The 24,868-nt window shown below is 56.1% G+C and overlaps 1 protein-coding gene across 4 annotated transcripts; it reads right to left on the reverse strand.

Moving 5' to 3' along the window:
* Positions 1 to 368: 368 nt before the first annotated feature.
* SLC41A1 (solute carrier family 41 member 1) lies at positions 369 to 23,167 on the reverse strand. Of its 4 annotated transcripts, none has more exons than XM_026480501.4 (11): positions 22,235 to 22,611; positions 19,434 to 20,485; positions 11,630 to 11,737; positions 10,440 to 10,511; positions 9,649 to 9,793; positions 9,359 to 9,505; positions 8,604 to 8,751; positions 7,667 to 7,746; positions 6,618 to 6,752; positions 6,140 to 6,288; positions 369 to 2,939 (listed from the first exon to the last, which is right to left on the reverse strand). In XM_026480501.4, exons 2-11 carry the CDS (start codon positions 19,806 to 19,808, stop codon positions 2,754 to 2,756), a joined length of 1,545 nt encoding a protein of 514 aa, XP_026336286.1. In that variant the 5' UTR covers positions 19,809 to 20,485; positions 22,235 to 22,611; the 3' UTR covers positions 369 to 2,753. The 4 variants fall into 4 exon arrangements, with proteins under 4 accessions (XP_026336286.1, XP_057171164.1, XP_057171163.1 ...); XM_057315181.1 differs by lacking the exons at positions 369 to 2,939; positions 22,235 to 22,611 and adding exons at positions 2,990 to 3,946; positions 23,114 to 23,167; XM_057315180.1 differs by lacking the exon at positions 369 to 2,939 and adding an exon at positions 2,990 to 3,946 and having other exon boundaries at positions 22,235 to 22,614.
* Positions 23,168 to 24,868: the final 1,701 nt, after the last annotated feature.

Consider the following 24,868-nt stretch of genomic DNA (forward strand, 5'->3'; position numbering starts at 1 on the left):
TTCTAATTTTGACCCAACCAGAGGGTAAGCCTTTGCAGGGAAGGAATCTTACCCCACAGATGCTTGTGCCCCTCAGCACGGTACCCCGACTGGAGCGGGCTCAGTGTGCGGAAGGCAAGGACCCTGCACTGGCTTCTGGTCTGTGTCCCAGAGCACCACTCATTGTTTCTCAATAAATGACTGATGTGTGTTGTTGTTATTAGTTTTGTTTTTTTTTTAAATCACACATCTCTGTCTGTAAGAGCTGTTTCGTTTCTGGTCATGCTCTGGCCCCTTTCCACTTCCGAGTGAGGAGGGAGGGACTCCAGAGGGGGTGCAGAACCACTGAGGCTGCTTTCAGGTGAGACACACAGGAACCACCAACCACCTAAATAAACGTTCTCTTTATTTTACCAAATATAATTTATCAGTTACGTTGACATTTGTCAATTCAGTTATAGTAACTATAAATAATTCTCTTAAGACACAGTTCTGTAACTTCTGAAGGGTACAAGAGTAAACCAACGCTGCTCCTTGCAGCCAGGCCCAAAGTACATGCAGTTTGTGCAATCAGGGGAGAAGAGAATCTTCCACAAAAGTCCACTTCTTTTTCTTTCCCGCTCACCCTGTGGTCCTCCCTCTGTGCACACACTCGGGGCTTGGGGCATGCCCACCTTTCTGCTTTTTCGGCAAAGGAGGAGGCTCCAGGGTCTCCAGGGTGGCCTGGCTGACCTCCAGAGATGAGGAAGAGGTGAGAGACTGGGGCAGGGGTGACAGGAGAACACAGGGGCACAGCCTCAGGGGTGGAGGAGCTGGTTTTGGTGCCTGTACAAGAGTAGTGTGTGTGCAGATGTGTTCGGAGGTGGCGGGCAGACTGAAAGAGGGCCTGAGGGAAGCGTGGAAACAAACCTGGGCTGGTGTTAATGAACTCTGCCAGCCCCAGCCTCAGCTACATAGCCTCTATGATTCCTTCCAATTCGAAGACTCCAGAGGTGGCATGGGTGGAAATGGAGGGAAAGGAAGGACAGTCTCTGGAGGTACCGGCCAAGTTCTCGGGAGGAGGCATGGGGTCGGGAGGAGCCAGGGTCACTGCTTAGCTTGCCCCTGGAGGTGGGTCCTTTCTGCTACAGAGAGGAGGGCCGATGGGGAGGCCGTGGATGGAGAGGCTAGGAGAAAACCTGTATCCGAACATGCAGATTTGCACACACTCGAGTGTGGACAGATTTCCGATCTGGTCAGAGCAACGGGTGGGGCGGGGGCAGGGGCTCCAGTGTTTCCCGAAGCTTGCACGGGGCAGAGAAGAGCAGCAGCAGCCCGTGATGTCCAGCCTACCGGGTCTGAATCCTCTTTTGGGTGGCTGGTGAGGAGAGGTGGAGGGAAGGTGAGGAAGGGTAGTTCAGGGACACAGGCTGCTGGTGGACTGACGGGGTTGGGGGCTCTCACTGGGGTCAGCACGGCACAGAGGTGAGATCATCGAGGGGCAGAACCCGGCCTGATGACCCAGACGCAAACAGTTCTAGCAAGGACACTCACTCCGTCAGATGGCAAGGGGCACAAGGCCTTTGTATCTGGGGAACGAGGCGGGCTGAGAGCTGTCTGCCTGACCACTGGCACGGTACCTGCCACATGGTGGGCACCCAGTCACCACCGCTCGGCGGAAGCTTCACACCAGGCCCGCACAAGAGCTCCTCTTGGGGACGCTGTGTGTTTGCAGAATGGGTGAAGGAGGGCATGGTGGATGAGGGCAGAAGCCGAGACAGAGGAACCCTGACCTCCACAGCGTGACAGCAGGAGTGATCTCAGGAAGTGACGGAGGCTAAGGTGACCACAGGAAATGTCCTCGGCAACAGTGAAACACCCCTGGTTGCCCTCCCCCTCCCAACCATGCTCCACGTACTCACTCCCTGTCCCTAATCTCGGAACCCAACCCGCCAAGCTCTGGGAAAGGTAGTGTTGAGAGACAATGAGACATGAAGATTGAACAGAGATAAACAATCAGTCCTCTGGGCCCATGGAGGATGTAGATCTTGGTAAACCTATTGGTGGACATGGGTCCACAGAGAGACCAGGCCGCTGCTCATTTCTTCCCGGATGTGACGATCAATGGGAAAAAGATCAAAGGGCGGGGTTGGTAGTGTTTATCAGGCGACTGGGTCAGGGGTATGTGTATAGTTTGAATGGTTAGTCCACCTCACTCTTTTCGGCACAGAGGGCCGAGGATAGGGCTAGGGTTCCAAGGGGCCAGGAGCAACTATCTCTCCTTACTAGAGCTTTGGTCCATTTCTAGAAAAAGAGTGTGTGTGTTTTAAGGGGATGGTGGAGGGGAAAATGATATTTATCTCTCTGTTCAATCAAAAAGGAAAAAAAAAGAAGAGAGAAAACAGAAACAAACCCAAAAAACCAGAGCCCACTCACAAAGGGTTTCTCATTAGGGCCATGAGTGAGTTTGCTAAAGTTAACCAATGTCCCCAGATCCCAGATGGAACCCCTGCCCCAATCCACCTCACCTGGAGGCACCCGCCATGAAATTGCACTTGGTGATTGTCTCAAAAATCTACTTGTACTGCTTATCTCAGTCCATCTGTCCTGTCGGAATTCTTGCTATACAAACTTGGCTCAATGTATAAAAATCCCCATTGAAAATAATGAGAATTCGGTATCAAAGTGAAGTCCTAGAAAGAGGTGGGAGTGTGGAGTGGGGTGGGGGGAGGGGAACAAAAGAAAAAATTTGAACAGAAAGTGCAGGGGGTGGGGGGCAAGGTTTAGTGACCAGGCTAGTCCCCGACATCTGTGTCTCGGTCCCCAATGAGCCAGAGGACATGGAAGCTGAGGGCTAGGAGCCCAGTGCCAAGCAGGTCCCCCAGAGCTGTCAAGTACGGGATGGAGAAGTTGTCCGGGTCCAGGCCCCGGCCCCACATCCAGTGCACCATCCAGTCGGCGATGTACAGGAGAATCAGCACCTGGGGGACAGAAGGGCCCGCCTATAGCCATCGCCTCTCTCCAGGGGGAGCCAGAGGCCACACGGTAGAGCACATTCGCCGCATCCCGGGCCTTGGCGAGCCACAGTCCACATGCGGGGACAGTTCATCTCGCCACCCCAGCCACCCCTTTATGCTCATCAACCGTGCAGTCACCGCCTGGGGCAGCCGATCAGCGTCCCGAGAGCTCTTCGTGGAGGAAGATGCTTCTACTCCCTGGACCTCCCCCAACGGCATGACATTCTGCTCCTGAACTGATCAAACAGGGGACTTCCTCATCTAAGTCCTGCTTATTGCAGCATGTCAGCCCTCTTGCCTCGAATTCTGGGTCATCCTATTCTTGGGTCACTCCAGTGCCCGCCACGTCGGCCTCTCCGGGAGCCTGGCAGGGGGCTGGGGCCTGGAGCTTGCTTTTCACACAGGGATTTCTCCGTGGAGCCGAGTGGAATAAGGACAGTGTTTGAGGCTGCTGCTGGCACAGTTGTCTAACAGTTGATTATCCCAAGCTAGCTTCCTCCTGACCCCTTCCATTCTGCTGTTGTGGGCTCAGACAATGCAAGCCTAGTTTAACGTGAGCCCTGGCAAAACAGAATTACGAGTAAGTCAGCTGAACATAGAGCAGAGAGTGCATATCAACTCAAAAGACATTGTGGGGTATCTGATGCTTGGATTTATCTGTGCCCTTGCTTCCCTTCCATGTCTACTGATCAAGAACGATCCCCACTTTGCTAGTGGGCCCAGGATCAGTGGCACCAACAACAGCTGGAAGCTCGTTAGAAATGCAGAATCTCAGGGCTCCTGGGTGGCTCGGTCGGTTGGACCTCTGCCTCTGGCTCAGCACATGATCCTGGAGTCCTGAGATCGAGCCCCATGTTGGGCTCCCTGCTCGGCGGGGAGTCTGCTTCTCCCTCTGCCTCTGCCCCTCCCCAGCTCATGCTCATGCTCTTTCTCGGTGTCTCTCTCTCTCTCTCAAATAAATGAATGAAGTCCTAAAAAAAAAAAAAAAAAGGAAATGCAGAAGCTCAAGGCCCGTTCTCGATCTCTTAAATCAGAGTCCGCACTTTAGCAAGACTCACATACACTTGGAAGTTGGCAAAGCACTTGATCTGGAAAACCAGGTGAGAGCAGGAAGGCCTGCATCTTCTCTACACTCAGCACCACTCCGACATCTGGGCTCCTTAAATGACTGTATCTGTGTGAGAATGAAATGCTTTCTACCGGTAAATCTCCAACACAGTCATTTGGGAGGGAGGTTTTACTCTTGACTGTACTTTGCAAAAACTGTGGTATGTAAACTCTGCCCTAAGGGGCTCAGATGCAGGAAATGGAGACCTTGGGGGATCCTGAAGCCAGAAGTGATAGCTAATTTTAGGCCAACTTGGTTGTTCTCCTGTCTTCCCTCCGAGGCCGCCAGAGGTCATGGCTCCAGCACCCTTCATGCTGCCCCTTGCCTTGCACGCAGCTGCCTGGTGCTCCCGTGGCCTGCCCCTGGCCTGCATGAGAGCCAGGCCCCCATCGCTTTGCGCCCTTTCCAGCAGCTGCAAGAGAGTCCCAAATAGTGTGGCTAGGAGGACTTTGGGACATGCCCCAGGAAGCGCATGGCAGCAGCTGTCCCCTCATTCCAGCCTCGTTCCAGGGACACATGGCTGAGTGGAGGGAGCAAAGCGATCAGGAAGAACCTCTCCAGGGGGCTCAGTGCCCTGCTCTGGCCCTCCACAGGCCTAGAGAAGGCCGCAGAGGTGAGCTCAGCTTAGCCCAGGGCTAAGCCCCAGCCGCAGGCCCTTGGCATCCTCGCCCCGCTTCCCCCACCGAGTTCACTTAACTCCGACTTGCAGGGGAGTGTGGCTGCGGGGCAAGAGCACATGGAAGGTTCTCAGCCCAGCCCTCACTACGCTGTCCCAACACACAGACTGAGGTTTGGGGTGAGGGGCTGGAGGACGAGCGGTCACCCGGAGGGGCCTAGTTAGATGTAATTCTGTACATGTCCAGAGAGAAGAATGCAGCCGTAACAAATCAGGGTGCTCCTCTCTGTGTGTTGATGTGGAATGAACTCTGAGATAAACGGTGCGGTGAAAACACAGGGTGTGGACAGTACTAGAGTACGTTACAGACGTGTAGAGAAAAGGAGGAAAACAAGAAAAATTATATGTTTGCTTGTATAAATATAGAAGCAGCTTGAAGGATATACAAGAAATGGACTACACGGGCGGCCGGGAGGAAAGTGCTGGGTGGCAGAAAGAGGGCGGGAAAGAAGAGCTTTCGCTGTGAATCTTTAAAAAGTTTTGAATGATGGGGCTGTTACTACCACTCAGAAGTCAAGTCTATGGAAATTGACAATGTCTACTAGGGCGAGTGGGGCTCCAAGGGGAGTGCGTGAGGGGGGCTTGTGATGGGGGAACAGTTCTGTCTTGACGGTGGTGCTGGACGGATGGATTGACACAGGGGACAGAACCGCACAGAATTAAACACACACACACACACACACACACACACACACACACACACACACACACACGGGTGCGTGTGAAGCCGGTGTAATCGGAGTAAGCCCCGTGGATTGTTCCGATGCTGACTGGCTGGTTTGGTGATTGAACTGTGTTGTGTGGGATGTTACCAGTGGGGGAAACCGGCTGAAGAGTACATGGGGCCTCTGTGTACATACGTTTTGCAACTTCTTGTGAATATATAATTCTTCCAAAATAAGAAGTTGAAAAAAAACATGGGCTACCACTACAAGGGAGAGAGCGTGTTGTATCCGAGAATGGCAAGGCTGGACAGGATCCTCCAGGTGACCTAGTGTGGTGGTTTTGACACTTTTTCAAGCTGCGAAACCCTTCATTCAAATGACATCTTCTAAGGAAGCCCCAGCATGCAAAGCAGCCGAGAGGAGCTCTGTGGCCAGGCCAGTGGGGATGGCACCCCAGGCCCGCCTGCTCAGCACCCTACAACCGGCCTACAAACCACCACCTCAGGGCCATTCCTCTCAATGTGCGAATGTATCCCAGAGGCTCAGAGAAGTAAAGCGACTGGGCCAGCGTCACACAGCCTGTTCGTGACTCTGCTGGAATCATGGACTGTCCTCCGGAGCCCCTGTCCGGTGCTTCTCGGCCACCCGGTCCCAGAGGGAGGGGCGGCAGGGCGGGCGGCAGCACCCACCCCCCCCAGCTCCTGCCCGGCCGTACCTGGAGCAGCGCGGCCGTCATGTAGAAGACGATGAAGACCAGCGTGAGCGAGGTGTGCCCGCCCTGCATACAGCTGATGGTGTAGAGGAACACCAGGTGTCCCGGGGCCACAAGCAGGAAGAGGACTCGGGCCGAGCGAGAATTCACATCTGGGACCAGGGGACAGAGGGGGGCAGGAGTGAGGAAGAGGAGCCCTGGCCCCAGAAGGCCTTTCGGGCCGGAGGTGCCCCACTACACTCCAGGACGGCGGGCGGCTGATGGTCTCTACCTCTCCACTCCAAGGTCCCCCGTCCCCATGGCGTCCCCAGAAAGGACAGTCTTCCTGCCTGGGATCTGCTCTCTAGATAGCTGGTGCGGCCCAGCGGAGAGGGAGAAGCTGCCTAGCCAGGGCCCAGCTGTTTCTGAAGGGAGTTCCCTCATTGTTGGCCCCCTCCCTCCAGGGCTGGAAAGGACCAGGAGGCTGGGACTCTGCCATTACCAGGACTGAAGAAGGTGGTACAAGGACTGGGGCAGCGGCGAGGGGCTTGTTCGGAGTTCTCCCCTGGCATCCCATTCATGTGTAGGAAGGTGGAGATGCGGCTGGCCTGCACCGCCACTAGATTGCCCCCAACACCTGCGGAGAGACAGAAGCGCTGAGACAGCCTGCGGAGTGAGGAGTGGGGAGGGCCTGACACATTCACCAGTCCCCAGGAGAAGACGGAGACGCCAAGAAGGAAGACAAAGACACCCCCCCCACCAGGAAGTCATCCAGGTTGCTTCCATCCTCCCCTCTATGGAGACGTGGCCGTTCCACGTGCCCCTAGGGAGGCTGAGAGTGCAGGAAGGGGCACAGACGCATTTGCACGCTGAGGCAGCCTGACTTGGCCAGTGCAGCGTGTGCACCTGTTGTCTCACGTAGCCGAGGTGACAAGGCCTTGCCCTGCCCAGACCCTCTCCACAGCTCTGAGCCGACCCAGGCACCCCTTGCCCCTGGTGCTGGATCCAGGAACCAAGTTCAAGTGTCAGGTTTGAGCTCTGGACTCTGGTGCCTCTCCTAGGCACCGTGCTTGCTGTCATCTGCCCTCCCACCCCCGACCTCTTCCCTGCTCTGCTCAGCCTTGCCTTGAGCTCTGAGTGGCTGACCTACAGACCACGTCACCCAGCTCCCTTGCTGGCTGCTTCTCATTGGGTCTATTCCACAGGAGCCAACAGGACACACTCAGAGGGTGGAAGGAGAGCTCAGGTATTTTTTTTTTCCTTATCCCTCTCTTTTTGGCAGTGGCTTACCCCTGTCGGGGGCAGAGAAGTGTTCTCTCTAGGCTCCTATAACATTATTTTCTCCCCTTGACCCTGGTGGACCAGGGCTTCCGGGTTTGCTCATCTCTGGTTCCCTCCCCACCTCCTTGCTCTGTGAGCAGCCCCTTGGTTCAAGTCTGAACTGTCTGAGCCGGATGCTCTTGCTGCCGGAGTCCTGACTGATACAAAGGCCCTCACGTCCTCTTCTCCTGCCCCTCTCCTTTCTCCCGGCAGCTGATGCCAAGACCTCACCGTTAATCACAGGCGTGAAGACAGCCATCCCTGCAAAGTTGGGGTCGGAGACAGTCTTGTCCAAGATGAGGCCTCCCACACTACACAGACAAAGACAACGTGACACAAAGATCACCGACAGGCTGTATTTCAGTATTTCAGTTCCAGGGGCAACAGGCCCATCTGGCCTTGGGGAGCAAGGGGCTCCCAGGGGTCCCTTGTCTCCTAGTCCTTGCCTCCTTTGCCAGAACCGGTTGCTGCTTATAACATTCAGACTTGGCACAGTGCCCCCCAGAGCAAACTGGTGGCATGGGGTCAGGCCCCAGCCTCCTGGACCTGCCCCCCGGGCTGGCTAGAGGAGCCCAGGGAGAGCCGCTGTTGCTCTGCCCCTCGGTATTTATTTCCCCCTGTGGTCACAGCACTGGGCTCTTCCTCAGGAACTACCTCTCTCAAACTCAGTCACTATGGTTCAGGCGACATTGCTGCAAGGATGACCAGGCCCCAGCCCCATCCAACCAGAGCATCACACCCCTGAGGCCGCAGTGAGTCAGGGACAGCCATGTGACTGGATGAGAGCCAGGGAAACTCTCTGGTGGGACTTTGTGGAACTGTGGAGAGACTTCTTCCTACGGGAATTAGTAGGGACCTGGAGCCGCAGGCCACCACGGGGAAAAGCAGAGCTGAGAGATACAGAACACCAGAGCCCCAGTGCTGTCACTGATGCCCCTGAATCCAGCTGCCTTCCTAGTGCCCTAAGCCAGCGCATTCAGCTTTTTAAGGAGACCTGCGTCAGGTGGTTTCTGTCACATGTAACAAAGGGCATGGAGCTGATGGACTCCGGAAGGCGTATCTAGGCCTTTCTAGGCTCTGTACCTCATTTCCTCTCTCTAGGGCTCAATAGGCAGTCTGCGGCGGGCTGAGAGGGGGGCGAGGGTGTGTCCCGAGGGCCGGGGCCTACCTGCTGATGGCCATGGCAATGATGACAGGCTCCCAGCCCGAGTACAACACCTCCCTTGTGGCTGGGCTCCGCCGGGCCAGCACCACCCAGACAGGCAGCAGGGCCACGAAGAAGGCACACACCAGGGGGTAGATGTATTGCCAGTCATCTGAGAGAGGCAGAGACGGGGGAGGGGGGTGAGCACTGCGGCTCCCTGCTCAGGCCGCTCGTGGCTCGGCCCGCCAACGCCATTCTAGGTGCCTGGAAACACGTGACCTCACTGATCCTCACTGCAAGCCCAGCAGAGAGGGCGAGCCAGCCTTGTCCATCGTGTAGATGAGGAAACCGAGCAGAGAGCTCCCCAGGCCTGGGGCTAATTAGGGGGAGAGACCAGCTTCTAATGTGTCCTTGCTTGGAGCCCCAGAAATCACTGTCTCCCCTCCCCTTCTCCATGCTGTGAGCAGATTCCAGGCTTCTCTCCTTCAGCCTTTCCCCTTTACTCCTCCAAGGCAAGCAGGAGTCCGCAGGACTAGGCAGGCATATATTTCCCAGATACTTTCCCCTGTGCCCCTGCTGCCTGCGTGACTTCGAGAGTACTTAGCCTCATGCCTCCTAGCTGGGGGTGTGGGGTGTGGGGTGGGTAGTACAACATTGTGCTCCAACCAGATGGTTACGAACACAGAGGAAATCCTTACACATTTGCAAACCCACTGCCGTCTCTCCCAGTCCCACCCGGGGGTCCACCCTGGTCATGCCCTCAGTGGCCTCAGCCTCACCCCGCTCCAGGTAGAGTCCCCAGCTGATGCCTGAGAGCAGTGCCAAGGTGATGAGGTCACCCAGGCTGGCGGCAATGGGTGTGGCCACGTTGTCTGGGTTGATTCCAATCTTTCGAGAGCCAATGATGACTCCGATCATGATCATACCTGGGGAGGAGGGGGAGGGGCCGGGCAGGGGAGAACAGATAGAGGGGTATCAACAAACGAAAGGAGAGATTGGAGGTGCCAGGCCCAGCCGACACCTCTGGGGCAGCCCTCCCTACTCCCTTGCCCCTCCCTTCCTTCCTTACCCAGTACCAGGGAGGCGATGAAGGCCGTGGCCACGCTGCTGGCACAGAGCAGGAATGCGTGCGGGATACTGAAGTGGCCGTCAGGGATCCAGCCAAAGACCACGGCTGCGATGGACGCCAGGAAGCCCACGACCGTGGCCTGCACCTGACGTGGGAGTGGTAACTCAGAGAGCCCGGGGGCAGGGGGTTTCCTAGTGCGGGTCGCCCGAGCGCTTGGCCAGCCCTCTTCCTGGCTCTTAGCAGCCCCAGGAGGCAGGCTGGGCTGGACTGTGCAGTCCTCTCAGGCTGGAATGATGTCTTTATTTATTTAGTTTCACACCAGACACTCGTCCTGGGCAGTGCACCCCGCAGGAGCCCAGGACATGTTACTGGCTGAAGGAGCCAGTCATCCCCTCTGGGGACCGGGGTGAGAATCCACAGAGCCTGAGCCCTCAGTCAGGAGACAAGGCCTGGGACTCAAGGGGGAAGACGCCCAGTCTGGATCCTGTGTCGCCTCACACAGAGATGGGACAACACTGGTCAAGGACAGTCCAGCACTCTGAGGCTGCTTTGCGGGAACTCGAGCCCAGTGGACCCCTGCGAGCGGAGAACTGACACGGGACCTGCTGGGGCCCTCCCCGTCTTGGCTGCTTGCCTGGGAAACTTGGTTACCTCCTCAAGCTGCTTCGGGAGAGGCCAGCTCGGCGGGATGCTGGCGCCTCGCTCACAAGCTGCTGGAGCTGAACTCAGTCTTTCAGATTCCTGACTAAGGGCGAAGCTTAGCCCACCCTCCATAGTCTCTGCTTTCTTACCTGGATGAGGGCCATGTTCCCAGTGATCATCCGCCAGAGTTCCTTAGGCGTGTCCATGTGCCCGATGTTGGCCTGGGAGAGGGAGGGCAAGGGGCTGGAGCTCCAGGCTGGAGAAGGCCTGCAGCTCTGTCTGTTAGGACCCTGCCTGGACCAGGAGGCAGTGCATGGGCTCTAAGATGCTGGGACCAGGGCATAACCCCCAGGGAAAGTGGAGCAGCCTCAAGGAGGCCAGGAGAAGGAAGGAGCTAAAGAGCCTGAACTCCTGTAGCTGGGTGGGGGTGGAAAGGGGGCTCCCAAGGCAGCCCCCTCTCTTCTCCTCTTCTCAGGACAGCTGCCGAGCAGAGACAGATTCCGTCCTGTGCACTGCTCATCTGGGAAGCCCCTTCCCACATGGGTCAGAAGGACCCGATCCCCGGCTCTGAAGACAGCTTGCCATCTCGGGCAGGAAAGGTCGGCTGCTGGTGCGGGACTGAGGCTGCAAAAGGGTTTGGGAAGAACGAGGTGGCATGGGAGGAAGCCAGAAGTCAGGCCAGGTGGGAAGGGCTAGACTGGCTGCCACTCTCTCTGCTGCCTTCTCTAAATGTGTAGCCACGCGGGCCATCCCTGCCACCTGGGTCCCCTGGCCTAATGAGTTTTATTGCTTCCCACCTCCCACCCCATGGCCCCGTGTCCGGTTCAGTCTCTGAACCCTTGTCGCCGATCTACGGGGCTGTGGGCAGGGGGAGGGATAAGCAGCCCCCTCTCTGTCTCTTCTCTTAATGACGAGCAAGCTGCTGTGAGGGAAGGGAAGGGGATGCGTGGGGGGCTGGGAGGGCCTGGCTCTGCTCCTGCCCAGCTGCGGAGTAGGGCTGGAGATCAGAGGAGGCCCCCATCTGTGCAGGTGGAGGGACCAGCATGATTCTCGCCTGTCAAAGCTGCACAAACAGTCACGAGGCGTGTTGCAGAGCAGGGGGTGAGGCAAGAGTCCAGGCATGGCTGGGACATACAGAAACGGAGCCTGGGAACCACTCTGGGCAGGGAGCCCCTGCCCGGGAGCAGGACACCCAGGCTGGGATCTCCCTACACCTTCCCACCCCAGCCTCACACTCTGGGCCTGGGTGCTCAGGAAAGGCCTGAGGTGAGCTCTCAGTCTGGCTCTGTGCTGCCCCGAGTCTGCTGGGTGCCCCATGCTTCCTCGCCAGGACACTCACTGCAGTGGACAGCCTCGACGCCAGGGTCATTTCCAGGTTCCCCTTAAGCCCCAGCAGCGCAGGCACCAGGATGAAGACCTCTGTCACCTTCTGGAAGACTTCCCAGTGCTACAAGGTGAAAACAGAACCCAGGAATTTCAGTGCCCCAAACGGCTGGCATCAAGTTGAACAGATAGTCTGGGATCAGGGGCTTGAGGAGGAAACGGAATCTGCAGGGCGTGAGCACGCCGGCCGCCTCTCCTCCAAGAACCCTGGACCCAAACCAAGACCACGGTGCTCCAACAACACAGTCCCCCCCTTCCTGCCACCCAGAAACGGGGAGACATGGAGGGGCTCTTCCAGGCAGGAGACCCCAGCCTGGCTCCACTCCCTTTGCCTGCTTTCTGGAGCCGAGGGACAGGAGGGGAGGGCCCACACGGCTGTCACCGCAGGCTGGCTTACACCCCAGAACTCCTTCGTGATCCCCCTCAAATAGCAATCCCCAACCTCTTTGCCTTCAGCCCAGTTTTTCCGTGGCCTCAACCTTGGGTGGTGTTGTCTCAGCTGTTGAGAGCTGGGCTCCATGGGGCTGGGGCTGAGGAGATTAGAGTTTGTTTGGTTTCTGTGTCCAAGGCCTTTGGGCCTCAGCCACAGCAACTGTCTTCTTCAATAGGCTCTGAACTAACACCGGGGTCCCCCAACCTGTGCGTGCTGGTCTGCAAGAGGCTTTTCTTGCCTCCTCCGCAGTCCCTCAGCCCGCATACCTCCCCCAAGCTCTCGGTCAGGAAAGGCGAGTGTACCCCTGCAGGAAGAGCACTGGACTAGGAGTCAGGAGCCATGGGTTCTAGTTTCGGGTCTATCAGGCCTGGCTCTCCTGGCAGCTCCTTCAGCCAAGGGCTGTTCAGTGCCGACTTGCGCTAGGCCAAGCACGCTACATACATTTTCTCATTCCAGTCGATCAACAGTCCCCTCAGGTATGGGCTGTTTTTATCCCCATTCTGTGAATGAGGAAAACGAGCTTCAGAGGGCACTGTGCTTGTCTGTGCTAAGGGGGAAAAACCAAGGAGCTGGGACTGGCTTTTTGAAAGCTACTTGAACTGCAAGTGAAACTGGAGACTTGCAAAAAGGCCTGGGATCGCGTCTCCCTGCCCGGTGCCCACTGCCACATGGGCTCCTTTATTTGTTTTTTATTTGTTTCAGGAATGGAACACCTTCGGGTTTGGAGAGGGAGGAGGGGGCAGGCGGCCAGGCGGGCTCATGGAGGTGGATGGGGGGTTCGTGGCCAGGAGGCAGAGCACTGTAGGTGGGAGGACACGGGACTGAGAGCCTTGGGTCTCCTACAGAGGCCACGGGGATGGGCCTCATGCTACCTCCCCAGCATCCTCCCCCACGGACCAGCGTGGGGACCTCAGACACACTACGAGGGCCTCAAGCTCCCGACTGTAAAATGTACAATTCAGGGGTCACGTCGGAGGGCCCCTAGGGGACTTCAGACACACTATGAGGGCCTCAAGCTCCCGACTGTAAAATGTACAATTCAGGGGCCACGTCGGAGGGTCCCTAAAGGCAGCTCCAGCATTGACACCCCATAGTTAAGAGGGAGGACGGCTGCAAATCCAATGCACAATGGGACACATCACCAATACCCATCAGGACGGCCACTACAAAGATACCCCAGAAAGTGGGGCGCCTGCATGGCTCAGGCGTGAAGCGTCTGCCTTCGGCTCAGGGCATGATCCCAGGGTCCTGGGATCGAGCCCCGCATCGGGCTCCCTGCTCAGCGAGAAGCCTGCTTCTCCCTCTCCCACTCCCCCTGCTTGTGTTCCCTGTCTCGCTGCCTCTCTCTCTGTCAAATAAATAAATAAAAATCTTTAAAAAAAAAAAAAAAAAAGATACCCCAGAAAGTAACAAGTGTCAGCAAGGGTGTAGAGAAACCAGAATGCTTGTACTGCTGGTGAGACAGGGAATGCAGCACCGTCTACAGAACACAGTAGGGAGGGGCCCCCCAAATTAAACATAGAACTACCATATGATCCAGCAATCTCACTGTTGGCTATATATCCCAAAGAAGTGAAGGCAGAGTCTTGAAGAGATATTTGCTCAGCCACGTTCCTAATAGCATTATTCACAATAGCTGAGAGGTATGCACAACCGAGGTGTCCATGACGGATGCATGGAGACGCAAAACGTGGGACATACGTCCGATGGAATAGTAGTCACCCTCAAAAGGAAGGGTATTCTGACCTGTGCAACAACATGGATAAACCTTAAGGACCTTATACTAAAGTGAAAGAAGCCAGTCACAAGAAGACCCATACTGTATGATTGCACCTACATAAGGTATCTAAAGTCACGGAATTCACAGAAATAAAGAGTAGACTGGTCAGTTGCCAGGGGCTCGAAGGGGATTTAGCGCTCCGAGTCTCAGTTTTGCAAGACGAAGAGTTCCAGAGATCTGTTTCACAGCACTGTGAATAGACTTAACACTACTGAGCTGTACATTAAAATGGGTAAGGTGGTAAACTTTGTTTTTACAACAACAATAATAATCATAATCATAATAGAGATGAGCAAGGAGTATCAGAGGGGGCTGGGGCTAGGGCCACAGACCTGGGGAGGCCGGACACCAGGAAGGCCTATAAGGTAAGGCCTATTCTTGTCAGAGTGCGTTTTGTGGGTGTATGTGCATGTGTGGTGGGGAGAAGTTCCTACCAGGACCCTGGGGGAAGGTCGGATCTCCTTAGGGCTAGCGCATAAGCTTACCTGAGCTCCTGGTCTGGGCCCTCACAGGGGGAGGGCCTAGGACTCTCTTTAGGGGAGCCCCTCTCTAAGACTAAAGATGGGAAAGAATCCCCCTGCCCTGCTCCCTGTCCCCCAGCAACAGTTGCTGAGCTCGGAGGTACCCGCAGGAAGAGCCAGCCCCTTGCAAACGCTGGAGGGATGCAAATCCCTTCTCACTCCTGGGGTCCCGAGAGAAGGCAGCCCCAGTGAGCTGGTAGGCTGGTGCCTATTACTGGGGTTCTAGTTCTCTGCGGGCCTGGCCATACTGGGCTTTGCCTCATCCTTTCTCACCTAAACTGGACAAACAGCTCCAGAGAGGGGAAGAATTCCCCTCCGCTCCCCTCCCCTCACGAGGGTGGCTGACTGGCGACTTTTGACTTTCGAAGCTTCTCTCAGAGCACAGCCACATATCCCCTCCTCACCGCAGACATCCGGCCCTCCCAGCTCCAAGCTGTCATCTGTGTGTGGAGCTTGGCCCTCCCGCCAGGCGTATGTAACGTATATGGGCTGGCGGGATAAAGGAGCCTGGAAAGAAATACGTTAAGGGTGTGCATGGAATACGGTCTAAATTGTTTGTGAGGAACATTGTTTGTCTTTGTGATTATTTAAGAAAAAAACGTAGGAAGCGCAGCTAAGCCCCTCTGGCTGCCCCATCACACTCCCAAAGCCCTCGGCCTCCCAGCACACACGCTAGCAGGACCTAGAAGGTAGAGGGTTTCAGTAGTGATGAGCTGACGGACAGACAGGCAAGGAGAAGAAGCTGCCACAATACCAGCTCCTGTGCAGAAGTCTTCCCAGCCCACAGAGAAGTCAGCCTGGGGTCTCACACCACCTGACCACCAGCCCAGCAAAACCCTGAGCTGGAGCCTGGGTCAGAGTAGCCAATTCCTACACACATACTTTCTTCACCCACAGAACCTTCTCAAAGAGGCAGCTCAGGCCGGGGGAGGGGGGGCAGGGTGGAGACAGACAGACAGACACACACACACACACACACACACACACACACACACACACACGGCTCTGGGAGGACAGGGCCCCCAGAGGCCCGGGAGGTGGAACCAGCTTAGGGGGCAGGGCAGCCCCGGGGTTGAGCGGGTAGAAGGTGGCAGGGGCAGACAGTGAGTGTCTCTCTTTCTTCCTTTGGCCTAATTCAGGCCCATCCTGTTCACCCTGGCTGGGAGTGCCTGCCTGCCCCTGAAGTCCAACCTGTCAGCCAAGCGCGCACCCACGCCTTCCTGCTCGCTGGGGACAGAACAGGCCATGTTCCAGGAAGAGCTGCCCCACTTGGCAGGGGGAGGGGTGTCCACACACAGCACTGCTTTTCAGAAACGCAGCTCCTCTTCCCTGTCTTTCTCCGTCCTTGACAGGGGGTGGGGTTGGGGGCTCATTGGGCTCTGCTATCCGGGGCTGAGAAATGAGACAGCTGCCCCCACAGCCCCAAATAATCCTGATTCAAAGCAATCACCCTAAAAAATCTCATACCTCAGCAGCCCAGCCGGTACCTCTTCCCTATCCTTCCCTCTTGCCTCTTCCGTCCCTTACCTCCTCCAGCCCCATATACTGACTCCAGCCTGCTTTTGAGTATTCTGCCCTGAGCTCCCCTCCCCCTCCAGGACGGTAGAAGCAGGCCAGGAAGAGTTGGAATCAAGAACAGTAAGAAGACGAAAATCCCTAGAGGTAGGCTCTGAGCCCCAAGCTAGGGGAGGACCCCAGGAGGTGAGCTGGAGTTGCCCCTTCCGGGTGAGGGGTGAGGACTGAGTCAGATCACCTGTCTGAGGCTTTCCCCCACTGCAGGCATCCCAGGTGTCCAAGGACGAGAGGGCAGTGCCTGGGTATTCAGGGCTGTACAAAGTGTGAGAAAGGGCGGGGTCAAGGAGGATGGGATCCGAGCGTCCGCCGAGGAGTGGAGCGCAGGCAGCCCTGGGAGCAGGCCAGCCAGGGAGGAATGATTCTCTCCCCTCCCCTCCCCTTTCATCTCATACACAGCAGGGCAGAGAAGCCAGGGGAGGAGGTGTCTGGGCGAAGGGGTTGTCTCCTTTCCTTGGCATCCCCAGCAAGTGAGCAGTGAGTTAAAATAAGGCCCAGTCTTAACACAGCTGGGAATTCCAGGGAAGGCTGGTCCGCCACCTCCTGTTTCCCCTGTCTGTCCAAAGGCTGACAGCAAAGGGGAGTGAGAGGCCAGCAATGGCCTAGGACCAGACTCGGGGGCGGGGCCCAGAGCACCTGTGGCAGACCCATACCCGCCCACATTCAACCTCCCCCAGTCCCAACCGGGGGCCCAGTCCCGATTTCCTTCCTAAATATCATAGGAACTTGCGGCCACGGTGGGACGGTGGAGCGGATGGCAGTCCATTTATCCTCTTTCTACTTTTGGCCGGTACACCAGCCCCTTATCTCCCTGCAGAGGCTGGCTGTGCACGTTGACTGGGCGGGAGGGCAGATAAGAGGCAACAGAAATGACCTTCCAGAAGGAGACTGAGTCTTCTGCAGTAGGAGGGAAAGATGGGGGGGCCTTGGACCAAGGAGACATTGGCACCAACTCGGACTTCTGCTCCTCTGCTCTGAGACTCTGGGGACTCTCTATAGCCATCTCCTCCAGATGGCCCTGGTCTCTTAGGCACTCCCAGATTCTGTCCCACCGAAGGTCAGCTTAGTTTATGAAGGGGGATGCAAGTGTGAATCCCTAGAAATCCTCCTGTTCTTCCTGAATCTGAGATGTCAGCCACCCCTCCCCCCGATTTTGCTTCCCTGGATGTGGAATAAGAATCTCCCTGTGGTCCCATGTCCCGGGCTTTCTGCACCCTCCTCCTACCCTGATATCACTGTAGCCATCTGCAAGGCCTGCTTCAAGCCAGCTGTGGCAGCAAGGCTGGGGGAGGGGGACAAGGACAGACTAGCCATTGTCATTCACATCCAATGGACCCTAGCTCTGGGGTGAGCATAAGTGCCACACCGAGGGCAACTGCTGGCCCTCTGTGGGCATGTTGGGCAGGCTCCAAAGGTCCCTACCGATGTCTCAGGCTCATGGGTGTGGGGTGGGGGTGGGGCAAGATGTCAGAAGCCTCTTCCAGCTCTGGAATTCTTGGAGTATGTGGGAGTGGGGAACTGCTAAGAACTTTGTTCTTGTTCACTTCAGAATATAACTCCAATTGTTCCAGATTCTGATCCACCCTGTTCTTCGAGGGAAGACACAGACAGCAGACTGCTCCCTAAGTCTTTAACCAACTGGTGAACCGTGGACATGGCGTAGGCCATAGAGGTTAACGGCGCGGGCTCTGAGTCAAGATGACTGGGGACAATTAGCTAATCCCTCTAAGCCAAAGGTTCCCTATTTACAAAATGGAGATGATCATGGTTTCTACCTCATGGGCCTACCTCCAGAAGGGCCCAACAAATGTGCCCCATTACTGTTACTAGTATCCAGAAAATAAAACAACTGGAACCTGGTTCTATATTCCTTTGTAAGTACCAAACCAGAACTCAAAACCTCTAAAGAATGAGAATCAAGGCCATAGGAAAGGGATGGAAGAGGTGGAGAAACTGCTACCCCAGTCTTATTTCTCCTCCTGCCACTAGCCCCCCTCATTGCCCTAGGAGGTGAAGCAGCCACTAGGGGGAGGAATCCCAAGCCTGTCTTCCCAGCTGCAGCCTGGCTTCCCAATCTCCATGAGGAACAACCCTGAAGACAGTAGGTTAGGGGAGAGGGAAGGCAGTACGAGGCATTCTGGCATGACATAAACACCATCCTCATTAGCAACAGACTTCTCCTAAGGGCTCAAGTCGAAGTGGTCCAGGTGGACACTGTTGACAGAACCACCTAGAACCAACCACCCTCAGTTCCCTGGGACACCGGCAGAGTGACCTCCATCCACCAGCAGGCCGCTCTGCATCACCGCATGCCTCCTTTGTAGGGTTGGCTTGCCACCGGGGAGGGGATGCTGAGTTCCATGGCCCCCTGAGAGATTTCACGGTTAGGGACAAACTGGGTCCTGGGGCCAAGGCCAGATCTCCTTTGGTCTTTGTGTTTCTCCAAGTACCTAGGACAGAGCTCAGCATTCCGCAGGAATTTGATACCTGCTAATGATTAACTTTGATGACCCTAGCGCCTTCGCGGAAACTCCACTGGGCTTCCTGCACTTCAAAAGCTTTTCTCTGGAAATAAGACTGGAATGATCTCTTGGACCTGAAGGTTCTGGGTGAGTCCTAAACTGCAGTATGTTACATAGCATATCCCTGGCTCTAGCTTCCAGGTCCTGCCAATTCCCATCCTTAACGCTACCCAGTAGCCCCACAAAGAGCCTTCTTTGCCCAGGGCACATTCATGAAAGACAGGTAAGAAGCAAGGAGGAGAGAGAGTTCTGCCCAGACCTGGTTACATTCTGTCCCCATTTACACCACGTAATTAGCACGTTCAGGTCTTGCCATGCCAACCTCCCCCCACTCTACTTCCTGCCCAAATCATGCATCAGATAGCATGTGCCCACCCCTGTTTCCCAAGGAGATCGTGCCAAGGTTACAGGCAGATAAGCAACACAGAACGCCTTTAAGAACCTTCCCACTTAATTTGAGACCCTCTTGGCAGCCTAACAAATTCCTGCCCAGCAGGGGGATGGAGGGGAGATTCGAAACTGAGCTTTCTACTGTGGGTATCCTTGAAACCCCAAGTGAAGGGAAAAGAAAGCAAAAAGAGTCCCATCTAAATGTCTCCCCTATGGAGCTGGGCTCAGGAGGAATGCCCGGGAGGGATGGCAGGCAACAACCTCGTTCCCTCTCTCCTCCTCCAAGCCTGAGCTCTGGAACAAATTCTCCCTCTGTTAAGCAATGCTGCCCTGACCACCTTCTCAGGGCTACTGGGCTTCCTCGAGGCTTCTGTAGAAAGTAACTAGACCAAGAAGAAATTGAGGATGGGATCCAAAGGGAACGGTTCTAGGAAGCAGCAGCTGCTTCTCACAGGGAGGTGGAGAGAAAGCAAGAGTCAGTTTCCCAGGAGGAAAAGGTAGCCCAGGGCTCACGGTCAAGAGCTGCCCTACCCAGGTCCTACCTGAACGATGTCCAGCACCATGCCAGCAGCCACAGTCCCAAAGCCTGCCAGGAGGAAGGGGAACAGCACTTGCAGCCCGATGGAAAAGGAGGTCTCCTTGAGTGGGGAGGGCGGTGCAGGGCCCCGGTCGCTGCTGACGTCATCACTTTCATTGCTCTGGCTCCCGTTCTCCAGCAGGGCGTCCTCCTCCCGGACCCCCTTGGCGTTGGCCCGGGACTCGATCACCACCACCTCCACCCCAGCCCCATCAGGCCCCAGGAACTCTGAGGTCCCGGCCAAGGGCTCTCGCCCGGGGCCATCCGAAGAGCAGGGTGAGGGAGTAGGGCCAGTCCCGTTGAGCTGGTGGGCTTCCTTAGGCTCTGGCTTAGAGGACATGACGGGAAGGGAGCGGGGAAGGGGGAACTTTCCTTTCTCTCTCTCTCTCTCTTTTTTTTTCTTTTTTCTTTCTCTCTCCCTAAGTTGGGAAAGCACTTAGTCTTGGGGTGAACCCAGGCTCGGGCGCCGCGGGACCTCTTCCCACGGTTCTCCACTCCTACCAGGCGCTGCGAACACTGATTCACCGACAGGCAGCCCCATCAAGCACTGAAGCTTCGAGCTGGAAGGAAGCAAGAAACTCCCCACCAGACCCTGCAGCTGGCCACTAGGGGTGCAGATGCCAGACTCCACTGGCCAGCGCGGTGCTGGGGGGAAATTTCTCTGGCCTCTTATCTTCTTTGGTTCTGAGCAGCAGGATCCTCAGCACAGGGGGCATCCAGAGTAGAAGAGCCCGGCCAAGTCTGGGGCACCCTCTGAAGTGGCCCCTCTTTCATGAAAAGTAGCGTGAGTTCAAATCCTCCAGAAGGCAGCCTCGGCCTAGGGCTGTGGCTCCGTCCAGCGCCTCTGGCTGGGCTCCTTCAGCTCCTTTAGCTTCCCGCAGCTCCTTGGGCTCTGCTGGTCCCAGTGCACTGTCTGCGTCCTTCCCCTTTCCTCCAGAGATTTCCTTCCTTCCTGGGAAGACCTTGTCCCGCCCCAAATCCCTGGTCCTTCAAGTCACGAGAATCTGCGTGGAACACCTGATGTGGGAAGGAAGAAGACAAAAAAGAGAATGTTACAACATGGCCAAGGACAGCTCATACCGGGACAACTTTCCCACAAGGCAGGCGTAACGGGTTTGCCCGTTTCCTCCTTCTTTTCACTAAAACTACCCATTCCTGCCCTGGAGGCCCAGCAGGCCCTATCCCTGCCATCCTCCCAACTGGCAGCCCAGCAGGCCCTATCCCTGCCGTCCTCCCAACTGGCAGCCCACCGCCCCACAGGGATCACCGCTGTGGTCAACAGCAGCGAGATGTGGCCAGCCTGGGGATTGGGATGATGTGGCATAGGACACCTTGACATTGTCTTCTCAGCAACCAGGGGTGGACAGGGATGTCCCGGGGGAGATCCCTTCTTGAATGCTCATTTAAAAACCCAGGATTATTTAAGTGTGGTCTCCCAGTGGGGTCAGTTACAAGTTCAGTCACAAGCTCCATGCCACACAGGAGACTCCACTGTAGAAAGTGATTGTTTACAGTCACAAGACAGCTGTGCAAGACAAATAAACAGGGAGAATCTGGTCGTTAAATGGAAGTCTCCAGATCCCCAAACGCCCTAGCCCCCGAGAGGGGGAAAAAAAAAAACCAAGGAGGACTCCCTGGGCAATGGGGCAAGGCTGCCAGACCAAGGCCAAGAGCCAGAGGCCTACCCACTCCTGCCCTTGAGAGTCAGCAGTGTTACAGAAAGCTCAGACGCTGACTGGGATCCAGGCTTCTGTGTCTACTTCTCTCCCCTGCTCTTGGCTCCGTGGGTTTGTCAGATAGCACAAGAGAGTTATCTCAGTTTGAGGGGGAAGAGGGAAAAACTATTGGTTATTATGCGCACATTTCAGTTCCCTAGGTTCACCCTGTTCCCCAGGGTTACTGAGAGTTGGATATAGTGGAATTCTAAAAAACAAAAACAAAAGCAGCAACTAAAAAAAAAAAAAAAAAAAAAAAAAAAAAAAAAAGTAAAACAAAGCAAAGCAAAATACAAAGCAGCATAAGCCAAAATGCACTTGCTCCCAAATGCAAGCCTCTAGCTGCAATGTCCCCACGTTTCTCGTTTAAGGAATCCCCAGGCCCCGATCCCACTCTATCGCATTTCACCAAAATAGTTCTTACAAGGAAAAAATAAATTTAAAGAGAATTTCCCTAGGTAGGATGAACAAGTATTTAAGTATTCCAGACACACACAATTAGTCAACTCCAGTTTGGGAAAGGGTGATTCAAACTCCAGTAACTGACCCATGGGAATTGTTTTCTCTTTCTATGGGCTCCAGTCACACATCCAAATTCCCTTTTCCAATCTCCTTAAACACAGTCCTGCGGTTCCCTCAAACACCCTCACTAGAGATCCAGAAATTGCCCTCAGGGCAGGAGAGAGTCCACTGCCCCAATGCCAGCAGTGTCTGCTAGAACTTGACCCTCCCTCCTCCTCCTGTCTTCCTGGCAGGCCACCTAAACTGAAAGGGGGCTCGCAGGAAGAAAAGCCAGTCCCTCGCGCCACTCCTTCCAGTAAAGAGACTTCGGACGGGCCTAAGGCCCTCGGATGAAAGAAGCAAAAGTGAACCAGGATGCCCTGAGGAGGGAACAAAAAAGACCCGTTTTAGTATCTGCAAACCCGGGGGGCGGGGGAGAAGTAACTGGGTGGCCTTCCCCCGCCTCTCCCGCATTCAGGCTCAGCAAATGCGCTGAGCGCCAGGGCGTCCGCCCTCCGCCACCCACCGCCCCAGACCCAACAGGACTGACCTGCCTCTCGCTTGGGAGGAAGGGGGGCGCCTGGCGAGTGGCAGCAGGGACCCGTGGTCTCGGGGGGTGCAGGGTTCCCCCCCTTCTCATCACTCCTCCTCGGCAGTCCTCCTCGGCCCCCGGCGTGCCCCCCCCGCACCCCCGGCCAAGGCGAGCGTCCAGCCGCGACACCCGGCTCGCTACATTTCGCCTCTGCGTTACAGCGAGGCCGCCGCTCCGCTTCCACGAGGGGTAGGTGGCCGGGGAGGGCAGGATATACCGCCTCGGGCCCGGGCGGGGGGACCCGGACGGGGGACCGCGGGGCTGAACTCACTCGCCCCCAATCGCTTCTTGCCTGCGGACTTGGGCCCGACTGGTTGGCTGCTAGTGGCAAACGTGATCTGGGGCAGACTGGGTGGCACCCCCCCCCCCATCAAAAATAGGTTCGGGATGGACAACGGCAGTAGCCAATAGGGGGCAGGGGAGAGGGCGGGCTCAGCCTCTGCCCTGCCCCTTTCCTTTGCTTTGTGCCCCGGAGGCGGGGCGCCGGGGAAACGCAGTGCGAGGAGTGACGGGAGCTGCGGGCCCGCGGCGGGTGCCGCGAGTTCGCGGGTCCCCTGGCACCGCGGCCGGCGGCCCGAGGTTCCCGCTGCCCGGCGCTCGCGGCGCACGGCCACCTCCTCCGGAGCCGCCCCGCCCCGCCGCGCCGGGAGCCGCCCTCGCCCTTTAAAGGCGTGTGCGCCTGTGCGCGTTTCCTCGCGCGTCTGGAGTGTTTCCTTCAGCCTGTGGCCTTCGGGAAGACCGGGAAGCGTTGATGTGGAGCCGCTCTGACCCCGCGGGCTCAAGCAGCCATCCCCGTGCTCCTTCCCGCGCTCGGCACCCGGAGAGAACCGTCCCCACCTCGTCCTTGGACACAGCCCTTCTCTTGTTGGCTCGGCACCTCGCGCTGCCTCCGGATCCCGTGTTCCTCTAAGCAAATGGCTCAGCCCTGACCCAACCGGCCTTAATAAAGTCCCAGTTTTGGAAGGGGTGGGGATGAGCGGGCGGGAGGGAAAAGAGGTCAGATTCGCGCCTGGGGTCCCACGGGCACCACCTGAGGGAGGGGCGGGGGGAGCCTGGCTTCCTCTGACCCACTGATCCTGGTGGCAGCACAGGGGAGAGAAGTCTCCATCCCGGGCTAAACGAAATCCAACTTTCCCTGACGCACCTTGTGGGATCAAAGAGGGGTGTTCCCATCTCGCCTTTTGCCACTTCCTCCCTGGGGTATCTTCACCTCTACAACGCAAACTCAGTACCAGCTGTCTTTGGGATGTTTTTGTGCAGGGGGTGTGACCTACCCCAGAAAGGAACTGCTACCCGCCCCCCCAGGTTTTCCCCTCTTGTCAGTGGAACCTGTGACCAGTGGTTCCTTCCTGTCCTTTTCCACAGGGAAGGTGGCTCAGGGGGCATTCTAGCGTGACTCCAGACCCCTGGATGGGGTTTGGAGTAACGTTGGGCCTGGGGAGAGAACACAGTACTGGGTTTGAAGCTGTTGGCTGCCTTTTCCTCCTTCGGACACACACGAACACACACAGCAACCTGAGCAAGTAATTCCTTTGGACAAGGCTGACAAACATAAGCAACCTGCCCCCTCACCCCCCACTCTAGGATTTAGGAATATTTCGGCTTAGCTGCTAGGACATTTGCATCAAGGGCCTGCAGTCTCACAGGATCTCTAGAGGAAATGTCAGTGTCTCAGAACCCCAATTTTGGGGGCGCCTGGGCGGCTCAGTCGGTTAAGCGTCTGCCTTCAGCTTAGGTCATGATCCCAGGGTCCTGGGATAAAGCCTCTCCACAGGCTCCCTGCTCAGTGGGGAGTTTGTTTCTCCCTATCCTTCTACCCCTCCCCCTGCTCCTGCTCTCTCTCAAATAAAAAAAATAAAATCTTAAAAAAAAAAGAACCCCAATTTTGGCTTCAACCATTGGGTCTCTTTGCCTGGAGACAGATGTAGGTGCTAGACAAGGAAACAGTGGGCTCTATCCAAAAGGATCCGTTTTTGAATAGGAGGTGTAGGATTAAGTGGGACATTAAGGCCCGTGTATCTGGAGACTTTTCACTCGGGGGCTGGAGACAATTCCTGTCCTGCTTCATTCAACAGTCTTCCCTGTTGCTTTAAATCGGTGCCACAGCCCAGCCACCTGTAGGTAAAATCTTGGTCTCCCCCATTGCCTCCCCACCTTCCATTTTTTTACCCACCTAAAGACAGTTCACTCTCCTGTGGCTTTTGTTGGTGTTGTTTTTAATCAAAGGGTACCAGACATGTGTGCAAATGCACACAGCCTAAGTGTACAGGTCACCAAATTAGGACACCGTGAACATACCCATATAACTGGGGCCCAAAGCAAGAATTAAATCATTCCTGGAATCCCAGAAGCCCTCCTCATTTTCCCTCCCAGCCACTACCCCACCCTCCTTACCAAAGGTAACCTCTAACATCATAGAATAGTTTTGCCTGGTTTTGAACTTTATTTTTATTTTTATCTTTCTAAAGATTTCATTTATTTATTGGACAAGAGAGAGAGACACACAGTGAGAGAGGGAACACCAGCAGGGGGAGTCAGAGAGGGAGAAGCAGGCTTCCCACCGAGCAGGGACCCGGATGCGGGGCTCCATCC

This window comes from Ursus arctos, unplaced genomic scaffold, assembly GCF_023065955.2.
Source record: "Ursus arctos isolate Adak ecotype North America unplaced genomic scaffold, UrsArc2.0 scaffold_2, whole genome shotgun sequence".
NCBI lineage: Eukaryota > Metazoa > Chordata > Mammalia > Carnivora > Ursidae > Ursus > Ursus arctos.